This window comes from Topomyia yanbarensis, chromosome 3, assembly GCF_030247195.1.
Source record: "Topomyia yanbarensis strain Yona2022 chromosome 3, ASM3024719v1, whole genome shotgun sequence".
NCBI classification, from domain to species: domain Eukaryota; kingdom Metazoa; phylum Arthropoda; class Insecta; order Diptera; family Culicidae; genus Topomyia; species Topomyia yanbarensis.
The window spans coordinates 192557717-192580933 of record NC_080672.1 but is presented as its reverse complement, the minus strand read 5'-3'; the positions used below and the strand labels follow the sequence as shown (position 1 = coordinate 192580933).

At 38.2% G+C, this 23217-nt stretch overlaps 1 protein-coding gene across 1 annotated transcript in view; it reads right to left on the bottom strand.

The window, feature by feature from the left end:
* The window catches only part of LOC131692985 (phosphatidylinositol-binding clathrin assembly protein LAP), a 304486-nt gene extending 287317 nt beyond the window's left edge, over positions 1 to 17169 (bottom strand). The window contains 1 exon segment of the mRNA XM_058980421.1: positions 16670 to 17169. Within this exon segment, the coding sequence (XP_058836404.1) occupies positions 16670 to 16799 (130 nt within the window). The 5' untranslated portion in view covers positions 16800 to 17169.
* Between the last annotated feature and the right edge of the window lie 6048 nt (positions 17170 to 23217).

The following is a 23217-nucleotide window of genomic DNA, read 5'->3' as shown; positions in this document are numbered from 1 at the left end:
TTTTCCGACATCAGGTCATTCTAAAGAAGGCCACCGATAACATTATCATAGAAACAACCTGCGGAGAATTCAAAAGAAATCTCTCCGGATCATATTCAATACCCTATACTGATTGTTCTCTCAATATCAGCAATCACAAGTTCTCTAACAGGATACAACATCTGACGGGAACACCTATCAAGCTACCTCTGGATGGAATTCAGGTAACAAAACAACAAGATATAACAAATCTGAGCCTGGAGCATCTTCACAACCTACAGTTGCAGGCCAGGAAGGATCTAGAATTCATCCGACTGAAAAGTAATAGCATCCAATGGCCACATTGGACAATCTTTGGTGGCACCATTGTTTCACCCATCATTATCGGTCTTGGCATTCTTTTTAGTCTTTTCATTCGCAGACGAAGTACGATAATTCGGCTAAGTCAGCATTCGGAAAAATCGAAACCTTTCGATGGAAACCTATCACGCTTCAGGAACCGCACCTTGATGGAAATGATTCGTACGGAGCCTCATGTCTAAAGGGGGACAAGTTAACGACCAAGCTGCCCAGCAACAGGAAACAGCACCAGACGCCACCTCAGCAGTCACCAAGTACCGTGGCATATTATGTGCTGACTTAGGGAAACGTGTGCTGTTGTGCACACGGCCAGTGAGGCTTAGCTTGTACCGATTGATTTATAATAAAGTTAGTCTAGATTGAGCAGTAGCGAAGCGTAGTCGCTTTTTTTAAAAAACCAAAAGAAAACCCGTTCTTTTAACTCGCGAAGTAAGAATTCGCGTACGCATGATTCAATGGATATAGCACATTAAGTTTAAACAGCATTAAGCATTAAGTAGCGTAGCATTAAGTTTAAACTTTTTTGACGGGCATCAAAGCCTACTATGTTTTACATTTCTTATAAAAGAAATGTATAGAATTCGCTGAAACTTTCGAGATTTTTTCCGAGGCCCGGAGGGCCGAGTCTTATATACCAATCGACTCAGCTCGACAATTTGGGACAATGTCTCTGTGTGTGTCTGTGTGTGTATGTAACGGACAAACTCTCATTCGTGTTTCTCAGCAATGGCTGAACCGATCTTGTCCAAACAAATTTTAAATGAAAGACCTATCAGTCAGACAGAACGCTAGTAATTCGTTTTTGATTCTGATATTTAGTTTCCAAGATATGAATGTTTGGATGTGTAAAAATGGCGTTTTTTATAGTTTTTTTAATTATTTGCAGAATTTGACAACACAGATTAACACTATATATATATTTTTAAACAGATTATACGAATACCTGTCGAACAAGCTATAGATTGTTGAAATCGGACTAATATCAAAGAGATATTTGACATTAAATACAGACGAATGATTTTTATCATTTCCCATAGCACAAATACGACCAAAAACATTCAATGTATTATTAACGCCAAAATGGCTACTTTTAGGTTAATAGAATCTTCGGAGCATTTAATGGAGGCAATATGCCCTTTCTTTTGTTATTATGCTTTTGCTGATTAATCCCCCTACGAGTGAGATATTTTCATAAATTTTCTTGGAAGTGATTGTATTGAAATGATGCCTTCAGAAAATTTGTAGATCTTACTTTTGCGAATAACTTTACTGAAGACATGATATATCTATTTTGAATACGTTAATAGTTATGGCTTGCTGTTTGTGGATTACCCTTTGTAGCCTATTTATTGTTCAACATAGTAATAATCCATTTAAATAAGCCAAATATTATTTCGATAAAACGAATTTTTCCTTTCATTTTTCTATCTACAACCGCTAGAAATAACCACCGAACAATTCCAAGTTGTCTGGATAGAACTTGATAACTTATCAGCGCAAAAAAATTCATTAGCGTGAACCTTCTGACTGCAAATTTTATAACTTATAACCATCGAATCGATCTGGAACATATCTTGGAAAATGAGAAACGAAATGAATAACTAAAAGCAACAGCGTAGCCAAGAGGAGGCTTTGGGGTTCAACACCATACCGCCCCCCCCCCCCCCCATCCAAATTTCCCAAATTTATTGGATCGAAGTTAAAAATTGATTGATGCTGACTGATTTAATTCAAAATTACAATAAGAATTATTCGTACATTGATAACCTGTTGTTATAAACATCATGAGGACTTTTGAAAAATTGTCGGAATAGGATCCTGATATGTAACTGAACTATTGGTCTTGATTTCACAGTTGTCTAATAACATCAATATCAAATACCTGCCTGAAAAAATTCCAATAGATAATTCCACAGTTCTGTAATAAGGGTCTTTATTTAATAGGAAGTGAAGTTGGAATTGATTTAATGTATATGAAACATAGAATTGCTCACCAAAGATTGCATAACTTTCAACATTTGCTAAACATGTGTTTTATTTTGGGAATGCGTCGAGTTGAGATGAAATATGATTAATAACAAGATGGACAAGTCTGTCTATGCCAAGACACATGCTGGTGAACTCAGGTGATTCGTAGTTATGCTGCCTAAGCTCGACCTTCATCAGCAGAAGACAAAAGTTAAGTCCGTAAGATATTAAACCTGTTCTAATGACCCTGCCACTTCTAGTTTTCCGATCTGTATACTTCACATCCTTGCTCTCACTTGAGTACTGTGACTCTAATTTTCATAACTTCCCCTACCCAGTAATCTCTAGCTAATTGAATGTCGTTAAAATGTTAAAAAATAATAACGAGGATAACACTTTTCGAATGTAGAGAGAATTTTATAAAAAAAATGGCGTTTCCTATTCGACTCTAGCAGGTCCTGGTCGATTTTGATGAGCATTTGATATTTGTTGTATGACCAATTATATGAATAGGTCAAATAAATGTTCAAAAACAGTAATTTAAGGTCAAGATAACATCATTTTGAAACCGCCAATTTCGGAGGTTTAGTATCTTCGATGAGTTTTACAAAAGTTTAACAGCACATCATTTGAAAAAATAATTTTGACGTTACATCCTCCAAGAAGTATTTATGGAGAATTTACTCAGGTTAATATTCATGTCTACAATAAAGTTTTTTTAAATGTTAGTCTCAACAAATTCGCTAAAGACACAAACTCTTCTATTTTTTGAAAATTTTTAAAAACTTCAAAAATTACGGTTTCAGAATCATGCCGTTTGGACAGTAAGTTCGATTTTCATTAAACCCCCACTAAACCGAATTTATGGCTACGCCGCTGACTTCAAGTAAGTCGTTCACAAGAAAATTCTTCGAATACTGAATATCTATGATAATACGTTGAAAACCCGATTTTATCAGCCACATATGAACATGTTTGATGGGCTCTAGCAGATGAACAAGACCGAATTCAAGTAAATCCTTTCTTGAGCATGTTTTCCTTATCATGAAGATGCAAAAATAAAAAGTTCATTCTTTTTTAAATTTTGCGCTAGAAACCCTCTTTAAGGGAAATTTATATTAAATAATAAGAAATAGTTATCAGACTACATCAAGGGACGGGAAGAATATTTTAACAGGGGTGGGCGTAGCCTAGTTGGTAAATCGATTGCCTTGTACGCAGCGCGCCTGGGTTCGAGTACCGACCCAGCATACAGGGTTAGAAATTTTTCATAGGAGATTTTTCTATCCCGAAGAGGCGAATGAACTTAAGGTTAAAACCTCTATAATCGAAAAAAAATAACAGCTTTAATTTATTATAAAGAAAAAGAAAATTTCCCGATTTAGTCAATGTTTCCATTTTGTCAGCCTAAAATACACCATGATACTGCTAAAAACGGGTCTTTACTGTATATATTATTCACTGTGTCCCACAATAATAGGTACATTCCATTTTTGGGGATTTTTATTGCATCGAACTGCAACAATTTTAAGGTAGTTTTCAAGGGGTTATTTTATCGACTTTTTCCAAAATTTGGCGAACCTATTCCAATACGTATACCAATTAATTGGTATACTTAAGGGTTTATATGTGGCAGATAGAGAAAATACTGAAATTTTTAGCTTTTTTCCTACACAATATTACGAAAGCTTATTAAACAACTTTCCCTAATGAGTTTGTGAAAATTATAAACAATTTGAAATTTTTTAATAGCTTTATTTTTTATTAAACCGTGATTTTTTAATTAATAGTGACCATCGCTTCACAACAGTCTATTTTTCATGGCTTGCTGTGAGCACGATCTATCGAATTGCTGAACTGAAAATTATGGAATGGAAGTTAATTTTTAATATTTTTTACAGATTTAACTCGCCGCGCAAATGGCTCTGAATTAGACCCGCTGGTGCCTTAAGACGATTTGCTAGATTTTCAAAGCACTGTGCACCCAGTGCATTAACGCAGGTGACGGAAGGTTTTCGAAAAGTTTCGTGAAAATGAAAAATCCAGTAATGATGATGATTTTCCCAAGCGGTTCGATTTTGAGGTTTTTATTTGTTCATTGGCATTAGGATTAGCGATAATAATAATAATAAGCAACACGCACCCTGATAAAAATTGAAAGGGTAACACCCAAAGGCTGCAACCCTGTGACGACATCGTATGACAGGCGTGATAGTTGACAGAGGCAAATTGTCATCAAAGCGATTAAACAATGTGCACGGCTTGATCGTAAGTTAATACTAAAAATACCACATTCTTCAAGATATTAATTGGATTAAATTAATAATTAAGTTATTGAATTATTGTCACTACTGAGCCTTAAAGGTAACTAAAATTATTAATTATTAACTGAATTAAAACCTAATTAAACTACGGTTAGGTTAGGTAGCTAGACCTCAGATCCATCTGCTCCGAATCCGTATATTGGTAGATAGTGCAAATATAGGCGGAAGAAACTCGGGAAGAGAAAGGTGGCCGAGGATTACTAAACGTAAGTCTAAGCATTAACGAACAACACTGAACTCAAAGCTGTCCTATTTCAGGAGATTTTTATTTCTTCAATAAAGTTATACGAACACGGAAAATTCTCGGTCCACTGTTTGTCGGAGTGCCAACAATATAAAAATCTCGTTTATCAGTATGCCTAGCACAAGGTCAAAAAATGCAAATTCGGAGCAACTCGGTAGAAAGAATCCGCAAGGTGATTGTGATCTGTGCAGAGAACCGAATACTAGCGACATGGTTCAATGCGATACTTGTGATAGATGGTTTCACTTTATGTGTGTGGAAGTGACCGGCGGAGTGGCTGAAAGAGATTGGAGCTGTGGACAATGTGAAAACGCCGATAAAGCAGACCTGAACAAACGACAACCCGTAACAGACGATCCTGCAACAAACAAGGCGATTTCACAATCCTCACATCGATCTAGTAAGTTGAAACTGGAGCTAAAGCTGCTCAAACTAGAAGAAGAAAGGAAACTTAAGGAGAAGTTTGCCTTGCGTAGATTGGAAGTAGAGGAACAATTGGAGCAGCAATATCAGGACAAAAAGTTCAGTGTCCTTTTGGAAGCAGCCGACGCTTCATCAGGTGCAAGCGATAATGGGACAGAATTGTCGATGCCAAGGATAGCAGAATGGATCCAGGACGTCAAAAGATGCCAAAGCCCTGCGGGTGTTACGAGCGAAAATAAGAAAGAACGATATTCGTTCCACGATCAACGGAAAGTTGGCATTCAAGGAACAGCGGCCATCTCACGGAATCAAAGCCATTCTTATACAGTAACCACACTCCAAGGTAACAGGAGCGTCACCAACGACGATCCTTTTATTCCTGGTCAACGATCTACACCTAACGATCGACAAGATCAAGGAAGGTTAGGACAGCAGACCGTTCTATCTGAGACAGATGGTTTTGTTTTAAACCGAAGTCAACTCGCCGCAAGACAAGCAGTTCCTAGAGATCTACCAGAATTTAGCGGGGACCCCGAGGAATGGCCGCTATTCTTCTCAATTTTCAACTCATCTACTCAAATGTGCGGATTTTCTAACGAAGAAAACATTTTGCGCTTGAGAAAGAGTCTTAAAGGTCAGGCGTTAAACGCAGTACGTTGTCGGCTTCTACATCCATCAAACGTTACGGGTGTAATGTCGACGCTAAAAATGCTATTTGGGAAACCAGAAGCAATCATCCACGCAATTACAAGCAAAATCCGAGTATTGCCACCTCCAGATATCGAACAACTTGATACCATCGTTAATTTCGCGCTGGCAGTTGAAAATCTGTGCGCCACGATTGAAGCATGTGAAGTAGAAGAGTTCTTGTACAATGCCTCCCTCCGGTACGAGCTTATTGAAAAGCTTCCATCTAGTCTGAAACTAGACTGGGCAAAGTTTGCCAGAAGCTTGCGTTGCCCTAAGCTATCCGACTTCAGTGCGTGGTTGTACTCGACGGCGGAAGACGCTAGTTCTGTGCTGGTCACCCCGGCTAGTTATCCAAGATCTCGTGGCATCAAGAAAGATCACCGGTATGTAAACCTTCACGGCAACAGCCGATCGTCATCGCAGGCATCTTCCGTTAAGTTGAAACACCAGCAGTCCCACTCCACTAGTGACCTACAACAATGTCGGGTGTGCAAAGAGAGTTGCACATCCATCGTGAAATGCAAGGTTTTCGGCGAGCTTAGCCATGACTCGAAGTGGGCGGTAGTGAAAGAGCAACATCTGTGCAAAAGGTGCCTTCGCCGTCACAATGGTAGCTGCCGGCTACAGAGAGAGTGCGGGTATGATGGCTGCAAATATAAACATCACCCACTTCTGCACAATCCTAGTCAAGCAACAGGTCAAACACACCCTCCACAAAACGATTCACTTTCGCAAACCTGCAACCTACATCAAGTACATACTAATAATGTCCTGTTTCGGATTGTTCCAGTCACCCTGTACGGGCCGAGCACGGAAATCGAGACATACGCCTTTCTAGACGATGGCTCTGAGTTAACCCTAATCGAAGAGGGCCTGGCCAGTAATTTAGGGCTTGAAGGACCCCTGCAACCGCTTTGTCTCAAGTGGACGGGGGGAACGCGACGGTTTGAGGAAGGATCTCGTAAAGTTGACCTAAGCATTTCAGCCGCTGCAAACTCAACCACTAAGTACCGACTTGCTGGTGTACGCACCGTAAAGGAGCTGAAGCTGCCTCATCAAACGATGGTTATGGAGGAACTAGAGCAGAAGTACGAGCATCTTCAAGGGTTGCCGATAACAACGTACCGTCATGCAATCCCTCGAATTCTCATTGGCCTGGACCATACCAGCCTCGGTCACGTGATGAAGAGCCGAGAGGGTACACATAATCAACCGGTAGCAGTCAAAACACGACTCGGATGGACAGTGTACGGAAATTTCAACGAAAATCACATTTCCAACCCCTTCGTGAACCACCATTCTATTCGTGCGCACAAGTGCGCTTGTGAAACCGACGATGAACTTCACAAGGCCATGAAAAACTACTTTTCACTGGATAGCATGGGTGTGCGAGAGTCTACCAAGATTTTACTATCTGGCGAAAACCAACGAGCTCTGGACTTACTAAAAAACCTGTCGTGTGAGAATGAAGGTCGTTTCGAGACAGGACTCCTGTGGAGGTATGAGAACGTTAGACTACCAGATAGCAAACCAATGGCATTGAGGAGATGGAAATGTTTGGAGCAGAGATTAGCGAAAAATGAGTCTTTAGCAAGGGTATTAGACAACAAAATTCATAGTACATAGACAAAAACTACATCCGGAAGCTATCCGCCGCAGAGCTTGCCATTCCACATTCGCGTATCTGGTATTTACCAACCTTTCCCGTATTTAATCAGAACAAACCGGGTAAGATCCGTATTGTTTGGGATGCAGCAGCAACTGCTTACGGTATCTCATTAAATTCTATGCTGCTGGTTGGTCCAGACCAGCTAACATCGCTTCTGTCAGTCTTGCACAAGTTTAGAGAATTCCGAGTCGGTATCAGTGGGGACATCCGTGAGATGTACCACCAGATCCTTATTCGGGAGGAGGATCAGCATTGTCAGCGATTTTTCTGGAAAGACTACAAGTCAAAAACCGAGCCCAGTGTGTTCCTGTTGCGTGTCATGACATTCGGCGCCTGTTGTTCGCCGAGCAGTGCGCAGTATATTAAAAATATGAATGCTATGAAGTACGAAACGCAGCATCCCGTTGCAGTCGACGCGATCGTTCGAAGGCACTATGTCGACGACATGCTAACGAGTGTTGAAACGGAAAGTGAAGCGATTCAACTCGCTCGAGATGTAAAACAAATTCACAGTTTCGGAGGATTTGAGATGAGAAACTGGGTTTCAAACTCACCTTCAGTGCTTGAAGCGTTACAAGAAGCGGAAACAGGAGAGAAGAATCTGGACGTTGGAACCGGAATATCAAATGAAAAGGTTTTGGGAATGTATTGGTGCACATCGTCCGACACATTCACATTTCGTCTATCTTCTCATCACGATCCTGAATTGCTAACAGCCTCACGAAAGCCGACGAAACGAGAAGTCTTGCGCACGCTGATGATGCTGTACGGTCCATTGGGTCCATCGGGAATCGGATGGGATGAGAAGATTGAAGGTGAGTTACTGCGAAAATGGTACTTGTGGTTAAAGATCATACCGAGCGTGGAAACGGTAAAAATTCCTAGATGTTTCCGAGTAACAACACCCATGTCCACGAACACCACGATAGAAATGCATACATTTGTTGATGCAAGCGAAAGCGGCTTCGCCGCAGTAGTGCATCTGCGTTTTGAGCACGATGGAATTGTAGAGTGCACGCTTGCCAGCGCTAAGACACGCGTTGCTCCATTAAAGTTTTTATCGATCCCAAAATCGGAATTGCAAGCCGGAGTTCTTGGTGCTCGCCTGGCAAACAGCATTGAAAAATCCCTTACAATCAAAATATCGAAAAGATTCTTCTGGACGGACTCCAGAGACTTGCTGTGCTGGTTGCACTCCGATCATCGGAGATATAGTCAATTCGTTGCATTTCGAGTTAGCGAAATACTGGAAACCACAGATATAAGTGAGTGGCGGTGGGTGCCAACAAAAGAGAATGTAGCAGACGACGGCACGAAATGGCAGCGAGTTCCTGATGTAACAGAGAATAGTAGATGGTTCAAAGGTCCCGATTTTTTGTACAAATCAACGAACGAGTGGCCCGCGATGCCTTGCAAATTGGGAAGCACTAATGAAGAAATCCGACCTCACTTGCTGTTGCACGCAAAAGCAACCGAACGCATAATCAACGTTGAAAAGTTGTCCAGTTGGGTACGACTACGTGGAGTAACTGCCTTCGTACTACGTGCGATCGCTAGATTCAAAGCCATTTCGACCAGGACAACTATGAACAGAAGGTGTCATCAAAATGGCAAAACGGATCCCCTGAAAAAGGAAGAGTTGCTACAAGCCGAAAACCTTCTCTTTCGACAAGCACAACTTGAATCATATCCAGAGGATATGCATTCAAGTTGTGCTTGTCGCAATTTTGGAAATGGCTGTCGGTAGCTCGCACTTAAAACTTCCTTCACGGAGTCAGCTGCTTCGTGAATCTCCCTACTTAGACTCCAACAAAGTTATCCGCAACAGGGGTCGAATTAGTTCCTGCCCGCACACCGACTTGGAATCACATAACCCGATAATCCTCTCTCCAACACATCCCATCACGCAGCTTATCGCCCAGCACTACCATCGGAATCTTATCCATCGCAACCACGAGACGGCCATTAACAAGCTTCGACTTCGTTTTCACATACCAAAATTACGAACAGTATACAGGAAACTTCGTGGCAACTGCCAGCGCTGTAAGCTAGACCAAGCCACCCCGCGTCCTCCAGCGATGGGAAATCTTCCCATAGCTAGACTAGCAGCATACACTAGACCCTTCGCGTATGTTGGGATAGACTACTTCGGTCCTATGACTGTATCACTTGGGCGTCGCACGGAGAAAAGATGGGGAGTCCTAATAACCTGCCTAACAGTCCGTGCGGTTCATATCGAACTCGCCCACTCGCTGAGCACCGATTCCTGCATCATGGCACTAAGATGCTCTATGGCTAGACGCGGTGTCCCCATAGAAATTCACAGCGATAGGGGCACAAATTTTCAAGGTGCCTCCAAAGAACTTGCCAGCGAATTGCAAAGGATGGACCAAAACAAACTGATTTCTGCAATAGTATCTCCACATACCGCGTGGAAATTCATTCCTCCGGCCTCACCGCATATGGGTGGCGCGTGGGAGAGGATGATTCAAACAGTGAAAAAGAATTTACAACAAATGAAACTGCCTAGACTACCAAACGAGGAGGTTTTGAGAAACGCGTTGGTGGAAATAGAAAACACAATTAACTCCAGGCCATTGACGCACATTCCTCTCGATGATGAAAACGCAGCAGTTCTCACTCCAAACCACTTTCTAGTGGGCTCGTCTGATGGCCTAAAGCCCCTTGCTCTCTTCGACGATAGTACAATTGTATTGAAACGAAGCTGGAAAATGTCTCAAACGTTAGCCAACATATTCTGGCGCCGTTGGCTCTCCGATTATCTTCCCACTTTGACTCGGAGGACGAAGTGGTTTGAGTATGTTAAACCGATTGCAGTTGGGGACCTGGTTATTATCGTGGACCCAAACTCTCCAAGGAATAGCTGGCCGAAAGGAAAGGTGATTGCTGTAAGTCACTCCAAAGATGGGCAGGTTAGATGGGCCACAATTCAAACAGCAACCGGAATATACGAACGACCAGCAGTGAAGCTAGCTGTGCTCGACATTGGCGTTGAAGCTTGTGCTGACCAGGTAGATCCAGGCCGTACTCCGGGGGGAGTATTACCTGCGCTATTTCGAGCAACACGCACCCTGATAAAAATTGAAAGGGTAACACCCAAAGGCTGCAACCCTGTGACGACATCGTATGACAGGCGTGATAGTTGACAATATCAAATTGTCATCAAAGCGATTAAACAATGTGCACGGCTTGATCGTAAGTTAATACTAAAATTACCACATTCTTCAAGATATTAATTGGATTAAATTAATAATTAAGTTATTGAATTATTGTCACTACTGAGCCTTAAAGGTAACTAAAATTATTAATTATTAACTGAATTAAAACCTAATTAAACTACGGTTAGGTTAGGTAGCTAGACCGCAGATCCATCTGCTCCGAATCCGTATATTGGTAGATAGTGCAAATATAGGCGGAAGAAACTCGGGAAGAGAAAGGTGGCCGAGGATTACTAAACGTAAGTCTAAGCATTAACGAACAACACTGAACTCAAAGCTGTCCTATTTCAGGAGATTTTTATTTCTTCAATAAAGTTATACGAACACGGAAAATTCTCGGTCCACTGTTTGTTGGAGCGCCAACAACCGGGCTCTATTAATTCATCTAAAATGTTTTTTTTCCGTGAAAAAATCATGATATAAGTTATTGAAAGTTGGAAAAGCCAGTTAAACCACACTGATTTACCGTAAATACTTGTCTTGACTTTCTACTGTGGTTAAAGTATGTCGTGCATCTAAAAAGGTATTATCATTAGTTTATTTGTCAGGACAGGTGGTTAACTGAACTTTCGTGTCCATAGGTCATAGTGTGCTTTGTTTCTTTGGCCCTAGTAGGCGGGGGATCAAATTACCACACGTTTTCACAAAACCTCGTTTTGACATGATTATCAAAACTATTCATATTACTGACAGGATATAGTATTCGGATTGATACATTATTGACAGCTCTTACAATTCGAATTTTGCAATTAAAATTTCTATTTCGTTGAAAAGTTAAAAACAAAAGTGGGATCAAGCGTACCCACTCTCCCCTATCCCCTTTAGGAAAATTCAGTTTTCTTACCACAATGCATTAATTAAGGAATTTAGATATAGTATTAACAGAGCATTAGCAATAATTCGTTTGTAGTCTATCTTATGGGCATTTTTTCGCTTTCCCAATGATTTGGTTTGAGATTTCTAGCACTGATGTTGTCCTATGCTGATTTGAGCGATTCTCTGAGTCTTGCCACTATCCCATGTAGTATGTGTTATCAAAAACATCGCGAAGCATCAAGTTCTAAATATTCTTAATCGATATAATATCCGAAGAGAGTGATAAGAGTTATAAGAAATGTCTCATCACACTGTTTATTTATTTATTTATTTATTACATCTTCGATATATATATCGTACAGATTACACTTAATGCTATTGTTAGTGTCAATGTTAAAAATTTCTAATTGCTAACTTATAATTAAATTTAGTGGTATGGAAGTCATAAGCTAAAACAGTTTCGTTGAATCTGCTACAACATCTGTCTAGCGGATTGTTCTGGCCATATACTTGCGGTGCCTGGGAATCCACAGAAGCGGACGATTCCTTATATCACGAGGGGGTACAAATAAATTAATCCTTGAGAGAATGTCGGGACAGTCAATATTGTTCGACAACATATCGAAAATGAACATTCTTTGCAAGAACGTGCGGCGAGACTCCAGCGTTGGCAAATCTAGCAACATGCATCTATTATTATACGGCGGAAGACGGATAGGGTCGTTCCAAGGCAATTCTCTGAGAGCAAATCGTACAAAACTTCTCTGAACGCGCTCCAGTCGGCTGCTTTGAACGGCGTTGTATGGCGCCCATACTTGTACAGCATACTCCAAAGTGCTCCGGACCAGTGCGCAGTATAAAGATTTCAGTGCGTAGAAATCCACAAAATCGACAGCGTTCCGTTTTAGAAAACCCAATGTTACAAAAGCCTTCGCCGTTGTTGCAGTGATGTGGTCGGCGAAACGAAGTTTTCTGTCGAATAACACTCCCAGGTCACGGATAGAATCCACCCGCTCGATGACACAGGCTTGAAGAGTATATTCGCAACGCCTTATATTTGCCGAACGTCCGAAACTTATCATCTTACATTTATCAATGTTGATCTGCATACCGTTCAGCAAACACCATTCCTCTATATTGGCTATATCGTCTTGGAGCACAGCAGAGTCCAGTGCTGAAGCAATTGAACGAAAGATTTTCAGATCATCAGCATAGAGCAGTTTTTCAGAGTTGATGCGGGTGCAGAGGTCGTTGATGAATAAGACAAAGATCAGTGGGCCTAGGTGACTTCCTTGAGGCATACCGGTTGGCGTTACGAATGCGCTTGAGCATGTAGTGCCAATTCTAACGAAGGCAGATCGTTAGGTGTTAGGTGGATTAAAAGCGTTTCCAATAGTTAAATGCACTTGTACTTCACTATTTAACAGATAACGGCATTTCTTGTAATCTTCTTCAGTGTTTGTATCAGTCTATAGGAAATTACGGGATTGTAAAGTCTTTTTATCAAGGAAAACATGTAGGCTGTGGTCGGTAGGTACCAATCAATCAATACAAACAATAATTAATAAAAAAAATCTAGTATGCTCCATAAGCAAAACCTCACAACCTTAACTCCAACAGCTGAAAATTTAAAAAAGGATAGCAGTAGATTTCAACCAAAATACGGCTTATCCACTTAGGAAAAAAATTAAAAAGTTTGGTACAGATCTAGTATACAGTAGTAGAAATTATTTCATTTTCATTTTTGAGAGCGCAAGTCAGTCCAAGGCCGATGATAGGAGGGGTAATGGCAGAAGTCTATGCGGACCACCAAAACGCCATGGGAGTGGAACAGGGTGTGGGTTGGGGTAGGGTTAAGGACTTGGTGTATGCTCGACGAAAGATTGCGCTGCAGAATGGGACGAAAAAGTAGATCGAACAGTACTACTGTTGACTGTTCATAAATACAAGTTGTTTTTTCACTAGCTCTTTTTTTAATCTTGTTATGAAATTAACTGTTAACGAAGGATTTCAAGTGAATTAATAATGTTGATATGGTTTCAGTTGGCTAGTGGTCAAACTAGTGGAGATTTAACCCGAGCGCGGTCCATCTAAAAAGTGACCAACCTGCGAATCATGATCATACCAATTGTGAAAATCACTTTTTTATTGATAGAATAATATGTCTATGTAACCACAGTTTGTGGAAAAAGATAATATGGTGATGTGTATATAAATGTATACATAGATACACGCTACGAATCTGGTCCATTAGTGATGTGTTACCACTTTCAGGAGTCAGGGCGACAATTCGAGTGATTTAAGAGATAACACCTGGTGATATCTTATAGATGATAGTCCAGTGATCTTCACTCCTCATGAATCGATCGCCGTGCCCAAGATCATATGGATCATCGCCCGGCAGACTTAACATGTCATTGTTCCGTTCGGAAGTGGAAACCATCCATCCCTTGCCGATCACTAATAATAATAAAGATTGAAGATCAAAAAAACTCATCACTCACTCGACTTTACACCTCTCATTCACCAATCGAGAGTGTGTAGTTGCTTATTTTTGGGCACTTCGCCACTTTATTTGACGGTTTGGTCCGCGTGGATGATGTTTCTTCAAAACAACTAGGCAAATTTTGAATACTTGCATTGCCGTGGGCTCAATAACTTGAAAAATCTACTTGAATATAATATGTTGTGCAAAATACATGACCGTTTTAGATTAAATATAATGAACCAAAATCCCTAGGATACTGCATCGGTCTGAATCTAGTTGAATTTGAATGTCGAAAACAAAATAAGTCAATCTGCCAGACGTCAGGGTATCCCTTAGCTTCTATCCGCTAACTGAAGCACGCGCCGTTGGGCTACTCGATTCTAGGGACTGCCAGAATCATGAAGATCAATATACAAATCTCTAAGCATAAAGATTTCTAGACTGAGTCTCACCGTCAAGCCCGCGCAGTATTCAGTAGTAGAGATTAGCAACTAAAATCAATGCTAGGATCCAATAGAAACAATGAGCCAATCGGGGATATACAAAATATCATGTTCACATTGCGATAAAGTTTATATTGGACAAACCAAGAGAACATTAGGAATTCGGTTCAAAGAGCATACTGCGGAAATAGCAAAAGCTTCTAGAGAATCTGATAAAGATTTACCATTCCACTTCAAATCCAAGGTAGCGGAACACGCCTTTTCAGAAAAACATAATTTAACTATAGAAGATATTAAAATTCAGCGTCAAGTCTCTAATCCTTGGGAATTAGACGTAGCTGAAAGCCTGGAAATTTTCGAACATTCGTCTCCTTCCTTACTAAATCGAGACCAAAGTAATTCTGAGTATTCATGGCTTTTCGAAATTTTCTCCTTGATAAAAAGACTTTACAATTACGTAATTTCCTATAGACTGATACAATCTGATGAATCTCGATCGAGACAAGTTGGAATGGTGGAATGTTTAGTGCCAATGCCAAACGAAGATAGTCACTTTGGTTAGACATCATATTGAGCTATCTAACAAATTACTTTCTCTTGGAATAAACATCTGAATAATTTATAACAGAGTAATTCATCTTGAGATTTTTTGACCAGGCAAAAAATTAAAAAGTGAATTAAATCGCAAAATCTTTTTTTGTAATTCGAAATAACATTCTTTGCCATTTGTTTGAAAACAAATTGTTTTAAATGTTAACCATTGAAGCGCTTGAGGTGGTCCATTCGAGTGGCCCAAATTCGGATGACGGAGTATTTCAAATGGTATCTGGTTAATTACTCGAGTAATGTTGGCTTCCAATTCTTCAATAGACTTAGTCACTTATATTTTTGACTTCACAGTTCCACGGAATAAAGTCTAGAGGTGTGATATCGCACGATCTAGGCGGCCAATTGACAGGTCAACGCCGAGACATGAAACGTTCACCAAATTTCTCACGCAGTAATTGCATTGTTACATTACATTTGTGGCATGTGGCACCTTCCTATTGGAACCAAATGTTGTCCAGACTACGGGCTTCAAATTCGGCCAGTAACCAGTAATTTTGTAATTTGTAGTTTTATTGCATACGAAAATCTGTTAGTTTACACTGTACATCAGGTCAAGGAAAGGTTAACATGGCACGATAACCAAGATCCTTCCTCAACATGCGCCAAGTTGTTGCAAAGACAAGCCTGACTTCCATCACATTTTTCTTTAAGCTACTTTGAAGCTTTCCCCCGACTTATTTTAATTGGTTGCTGTAAAATAGGCCATTTATAACCATTTGCAAAGCAATTAACGCATTTTTCCGAAAAAGCAGCAATTCGGAAACTTAAATCATTTTAAATTCAGTCCTTTTTAATAATTTGTAATTTTATTAGTGTTAACGAGAACCTGGTAGTGAAAACTGTTTTTCGGGTCAAGGAAAAATAACGATAAATAATGATAACGTGTACTTTGCACTGATGTGTAGGAGAACATAGTTCTTATACCTACATCGATTTTGCAAAGTTGTCTATCCAAAAATACTTTGTATATCAAAGAAGCTGTATTGAATTTCGATTGAAATATGAACACAAGCATGGATTGTTTCGAGACAGATAAGAGTATGCACTGGAACACAATTAATTCGCCAGCTATAACTCATATTGCTGGGTACTGATTTGTTTTATCGTTCCACAATAACCCATGTTGATAAGACAAACAGAACAATATTGTTACTTGCTGGCATCTAGTCTTATTCAAAAATGCAAAATAGCATTTTTGGGCGTTACCAGGCACCAGATCGTAGTGAATCTTGAAATTGTGGAATGATGTTCAGCATCTTGCTTTCTAGACATGGTGTAAAATAATCGATTTCAATTGGATTTTCGACCGAGTTTGCACTGAGTAAACTATCCAAGGACGTTAGGCGCATAGAAAAATTACACGACAATGGATAGTTACGCGCTGGCAAGTTCTTCGTACAAATATAAAGGCACTCACAGTCTAAATGTTTTTTCTTTGGGGCTATCATTTCTTCTGTGGTTGCCTTGCAGACCGATTTGGCTAATCCTTGTCCAGCTAGGCTGTGTCGCGCTGCAAGCAGCCTATCGTTGATAGTTTGTCCTGCCATATTTCCAAGTGTCTTCTCCGTGTAGAAAACGCCAACCGATCGGTGATGGTACAATACTATTATTCACACTTAACACACGGAACGTTGCACGTTTCAAAAGCCGAAATTACACCGTGCACGTAAGTTTTAAACACTTTTAGCACAACAGAATGATGAGCATTTACATTCACTAAAATTTTCAACCCATAAATTGACAATCATACAAATCTAGGACAATTTTTCAGAAGGGCGTTACCGCAATTGCATGCTTCCGAGAAAATCGGTTTTGAAATTTTTCATGATGTTTTATATTCTCTATTTAAATGGGGAATTGTGAGGAACCCAACTTAATTACTAAAATAAACTTGAAATGCTAATTATTCATTGCGATCCTTCCTTTTCTTTAAATTATTTGTGACCTTAAAAACAAGAAATTAATCTCTATGCCGTTTTCAAATGCTGGTATGTATAACGCCCTACTTTACCGTCCTTCGTCGAGAGCTTTTACTCAATCTAGTATATATAGGTGTGGCAGAACACACGGTTTGCTGATGTTGGCAACCAAAAATATGTAAACAATCCAGAAGCACAACGGGTCGACGTCATAGCGGCCACACGATTCAATGGGAGCGGAACGACCGCTATGACGAAAGCAAGTCGATTTATACTGTGATCACTCACACCACTCATGTATGATTCATCTTACGAATACCAAAGTGCCATCGCCAGACCTGTATATACTTCATTGGCTTTTACTGCTACCCACTTTCTGCTGAGGCATGATGGCTAATGAAATTTTGATTTCGTCCGCCATGGCTAGTAAACGGCGGGCGAACATCGTAATAGCGCAGCCCGCTTTTGGGACTTGTATTTTTTTCATCGACGGCTGACACTTAGCCGTTTTTGCGATTTTTTCGGGACTTGTGTTTTTTCGGGACATAGTTTTTTTCGATTTTTTTGTTATGGTACTTTACGGTATTTTACTGGAGATGTACAGCAGTGAATTTCGGTGGTGTTTCCTCCCGTTCTCGGGGGAGCGGATTATACTGCTAGTGCAAGTGATTTACGGATCGAGCCGAATCTCCGCAATCAAAAGTGTTTTCAATAAGAAAAGTTGCTGTTGTGCAAAATAGTGATATTCGATCATAGATGTTGATGTCGTTGTCAAATTCTTCTGCATGAAAATACTTGTTTCTTCCAAAGGTGAGCGAAGTATTATATTGATAGTAAAGTAGCCAGTAGAGCCAAAATTATTCAAATGTTGATTCGGCGAAGAAATTTCATTGTGGATTGCGTGCTGGAAAAAAGCAGTCGGTAACCACTTGCTAGTTCACGGAGTGTTGCAAACTAAATTGTATCCACTGATTATTGCATTCGTTTGTCATTTGCTTTGCTCTCAAATATTCACCTTGAGGATTGGTGATCTAGTACCCGGAGGGTGGACTGTTCCACCGCGGTGCTTCGTACATCAACAACCCTCGCTGGAGGTGCTGCACGATGTATTGTGGAAATTTCTCGTTTCATGCCTTTTGGTCCAGTGAGTAATATTGCGTAGAAAGTGTTAGGTTTGTTCCAATGCCAAGAGAAACTTGAAGTACTCCGGAGGAAACAATTCAGCTTTTTGCTGGTGGCTGCGTTTTCAAATGCGCACTCTATTTTGACAAGTCGTTTGTACAGTGTCAACTTTGATAACTCGTCAGCGATGTCAATTTTGACAAGCGGTCTCATCAGCCTTGAGTTTCACGGCTATCATGTATCCTGCTTATTTATTTTCTTATGTGGTTTTAGTTTGAGGCGAAACTGAGTCAGTTCCTAACCCCAACTGCTGTCAAAATGTATGAACTGACAGCGGTTGGGGTTAGAACCTGACTCAGTTTCAGGTTCAATCGAAATCGCCATTAATAAACGTTAAACGTCTAATTTAAAATTTGTTATTTTATTTTCAAACGCCTTTTTCGATGATTTTAATTTCTTCGTGAATTTATTTATAAGCATGTTTTCAGCTGTTTGAAAGTGTCGAGAGAATTATGCGATTTGAACCTCGGCTCTTACCTAAATTCATCCCACATGAAATGACTAATAATAGCACACGAAATTTGCTTTTAAACTACCCGGAAAAGCATCTAACGATACAGTACCTAAACCTAGACCTAAACAATGTTTGTTCACACCTGATTTTGAATACAAATTTGTAGCAAAATTTAGCACCAAGAATTGATAATTGTCAGCTACAGCTGCATCTGCGTTTACCGAAGAAATCGGTTGCAATTCACCTGACTGATTCACCTAGTTTCGACTAGATTGAGTATCGCTGATTGGTTTTACTCAGTTTGATAATCGCCCAATTACATTATAAGACTGATTAATTGCCGAATTGGTCGACCGATTTTTGTATGCCGATGGCGAGTAGCGAATAGTTTTGAATAGCAGATGTTCTGTATCCACATTTCGAGTTAAGTGCCGCTGTTGAATGGGACTACAGTTGACTGTGCGGATCCGTACCGAAATCAGTTTAGTTTTTCAACTGAAAAACTATTTATATTTGACGTTCAATTTTAGTTGAGAGCAGAAGTGAACGCCTACCACGATCAAAAAATTGAATCTGAAGGACGGTTTTGTCAAATTTGACATGACTGATGATTTGTCAAAATTGACATTGGACGGACGACTTGTCAAAGTGGGGTGCGCATTTGGGGACGCAGCCACCAACAAAAAGCTGAATGAGAAAATCGTTCCTGTAGTCTCTTCTTTCTCTTGGTAATTATCTAGTTTAGAAAGTGAAAGATGTCCAATTTTAATGAGGTTTTTTGCCAAAAGAATGTATTTTAATCTAAATAAACCGAATCCGAGAGCGTAAATGTGAAATTTTCAACCGTAGTTAAATAAACTGAAAAAATGACTTGTGCTTAATAACAGTCTTAACAATAGCAGTTCTTTAACAAGTGAGCTTACACAGCGGAGCTAGTGTGATGCGGCCTGGTCGCATACCCGAGGCGAAGGATCCGAAGCGGCGCAAAGCCGCTGAGGATCCGCTGAACGAGAAATTGATTAACCCGTTGCTGGAATTTGCAAGCAAACCCGAGGGGAACGACACTCCTCGATTTGTTGATGAAATGAACATAAAATTTATATTTCTGAACGGATTGATAAAGATTTACAATAGTTAGTTCGAAATTGATTCGAATTTTCAACATTGCCAAAAAATAGTTTCAAATGGCCGAAGATGGTTTGGAATGTGTCATGAAAAACAAAATGAAATGCTCGAAATTCACGTTTTGACAGCTTCAGTGCTCGATGAAACCAAAACAAAACATTTCCAGCAGCATAACTGCATGACCAAATCAAAACAAAAACATAAATTTTGTTGCCAGAATTATTGAAAGATTCAAACATTGAGTATACAGAGTTGCCAGTTCCATCAAAATCGTCGAAATTCGAGCAAAATTTGCTTGAGATTTGATAGATTTTTTGTAATTTCTGCGATTTTTCTTAACAATGCTCGATTTGTTAGAAAATTGTCAAAATTTTCTAAAATTACCGGAAAAAGTATGAATTAATGTAAAACTGAACGGAATAAAACAATCATTCTGAAGTGACGTTCCCCTCGAGCAAACCTGTGATCATCTCGTTTGTCCGGTTTACTTAAACATAAGGGTTATAGGTAGTTTAAAGCCGACTGAGCGGCAGCGAAGTCTGACAATACACCAGAATACGATGTGGGGTAGCCACATTAGTCAACCGAATACTGACTAATGTGGCTACCCACTGAGACGTCCAAAAAATTGTTTCAAAATCGTTCAACACGGGTCCAACGATGGACATTCGTTGAACGGTTATTTGGATGTTTTCCAAATTGGTCCAACGAACGTCCTTCATTGGACGATTTTGAAACCAACCGTTCTTAGAGGGTATGCCACATCACTTTCTGGTGTACGAGCTTTCAACTAACTATAGCCCCTAGGTTTGAGTAAACCTGTCAAACGAGAGGATCACAGGTTTGCTTGTAATACCAGCAACGGGCTAATCAATTCCTCGTCCGGCGGATTCTCAGTGGCTTTGCGCCTCTTCGGATCCTTCGTCTCGGGTATGCGACCAAGCCACATCACACTAGCTCCACTGTATAAGCTCACTTGTTTAAGCACTGTTATTGTTATGAGTGTTATTAATCACAACTTATTTTTTCAGTTTATTGAACTTTGGTTAAAAATTTCACATTTCCGCTCTCGGATTCGGTTTATTCAGGCTAAAATACACCCTATTGGCAAAAAAAAACCTCATTGAAAATTGACCTCTATCACTATAGTCACTAAACTAGACAATTACTTTTCTCTTTTTTCTTCTTCTGCTAGCAAACCGGAGTAAAAAGGAGTAAGTATGTTTTGCTCCGGAGTAACTTTCGTGTACTGCAACAAACCTAATATTTTCTTTGTCCTAGTCAAGGTAAAGGGTTTCATGTACAATTGTGAAATAGTTTATCAGAATTGTCAGGAGGAAAAGCTTCCTAATATTGCATAGTACTCTCCGCTTCAAGGCAAATCAAACGATAAGAATATTTGTCACACATGTGATGAAGTATTTGTAAGTGTTAAGTAGCATCACATAATTAAGGAGAATCCAAACCTAATACATACTCATTGCCAGGTACTTATGCAAATGACTATCAGAACCAATCCCAATTATAGCGACTTCCTTAAATTCCATACTCACGTATTCTACTCAAATGCGTACATAGAAACTCGGCAAAAAAATTAAGAATCTAAAAATTTGGAAATTTTAATATCAATAAATTTAAAAATTTGGAAATATTAAGTTTCATAAATTTAAAAATATGTGAATCTAAAAATTTACCGATTCAAAAATTTTGAGATTTGAAAATTTATTAATTTGAAAACCTAAAAATTTAGATGCGAAAATTTTAGGATTAGAGGATTTACAGGTTTAGAAATTTAAAAACTTAGGAATTCAAAAAATTTAAAATCTTAGAATGTAAAAATTTAACTATTCAAACTTTTGTAATTAATTTTTTTTTAAATTTAAAAGCTTAGAAATTTAAAGATTTTAATGTTTAAAATTTCGAAACTTAAATTTTTTGAAATTTTTGAATTTAAAGGTAATTTTAAAAACAAAGATTTAAAAGTTATCAAAATCAAAATTGAAAAGAATTTGAGGATCAATTTTCAAGTTTTAATATTAAAAAATTGAAAAGTAAAAAAATCCAAAAATACAAAAAAATTGAATTTAAAAAGTTTAAGGATATTAAAAATTTAAAAATTCATGAATCTAAAAATTTATATATTCGAAAATTTAAAAATTTTAAGATTTAAAGATTGAGAAACCTAAATTTTTTAAAAATTTAATAGTTTAAACATCTAAAAATTTTAATATTTAATAATTAAAAGATTTCAATATGAAGGAATGCAAAAATGTAGAGATTTGAAAACAAAAATTTAAGAAATTTGAATATCAAAATATTTTGAAATTTAAAGATTTCAATATTAAAAAAAATTCAAATTAGAATTTAAAAATTTAAGAATTAAAAGTTTAAAACATTAACAATTCATAAATTTCAATATTCAAAAATTTAATAATTTAAGAAATTTTAAATTTGAAAATTCAAAAATTTTAAAATGTGAACATTTAAAAAAAATCAAAAATTTAAAAAGTTAATAGTTTAATAATTTAAAAATTTAAACGCTTCAAATCTTGAAAATTTAAGAATTTAAAAATTTGTGAACATTTTATCAGGAATTTAAAAATTTAAGAAAAATATTTAAAAGTTTAAAAATTCAAGAATTTGAAAATGTAATAATGTAAGGAATTTTTGAATCCATCATTTTAAATTTTTTTGAGTATTAAAATTTTTAAAAGCTTCGATTTCTGGTATTTCGAGCTGTTGAATTTTGGAAATTTTCAATTTATTTGCGTATTTTTGAATATTTGTATTCAGAGTTTTTAAATTTTTAAGCTCTTTGATTTTAAATTTTTGAATTTTTGAAAATTTTGCTTTTTCTAAATTTTTATCTCTTGAATTTTTGTACTTTTTATCAATTTGTATTTCTAATTTTTTTGTTTTCTTGGACTTTTGCATTTTCGTATCTTTTATATTTTTGTAATTAATAACACATAATTGTGTTTTTGTATTTGTGTACTTTACCATTTTGTATTATGGTATTCTCGCATTTTTGTAATTTTGTATTTTTGTATTTCTACATTTTTGTATGTTTGTGTTTTCGTAATATTGCATTTTTGAATTTTGGTATTTTGATATTTTTGTATATTAGTATATTTGTATTCTTGCATTTTTATATTTTTCTATTTTTGCATTTTTGTATTTTCAAATTTTCGTATTGTTGTATTTTTGCATTATTGAATTTTTGTATTGCTGTATTTTTGTATTTGTATATTTTTGTTTTTAGAATTTTTGTATTTTTGCGTTCAA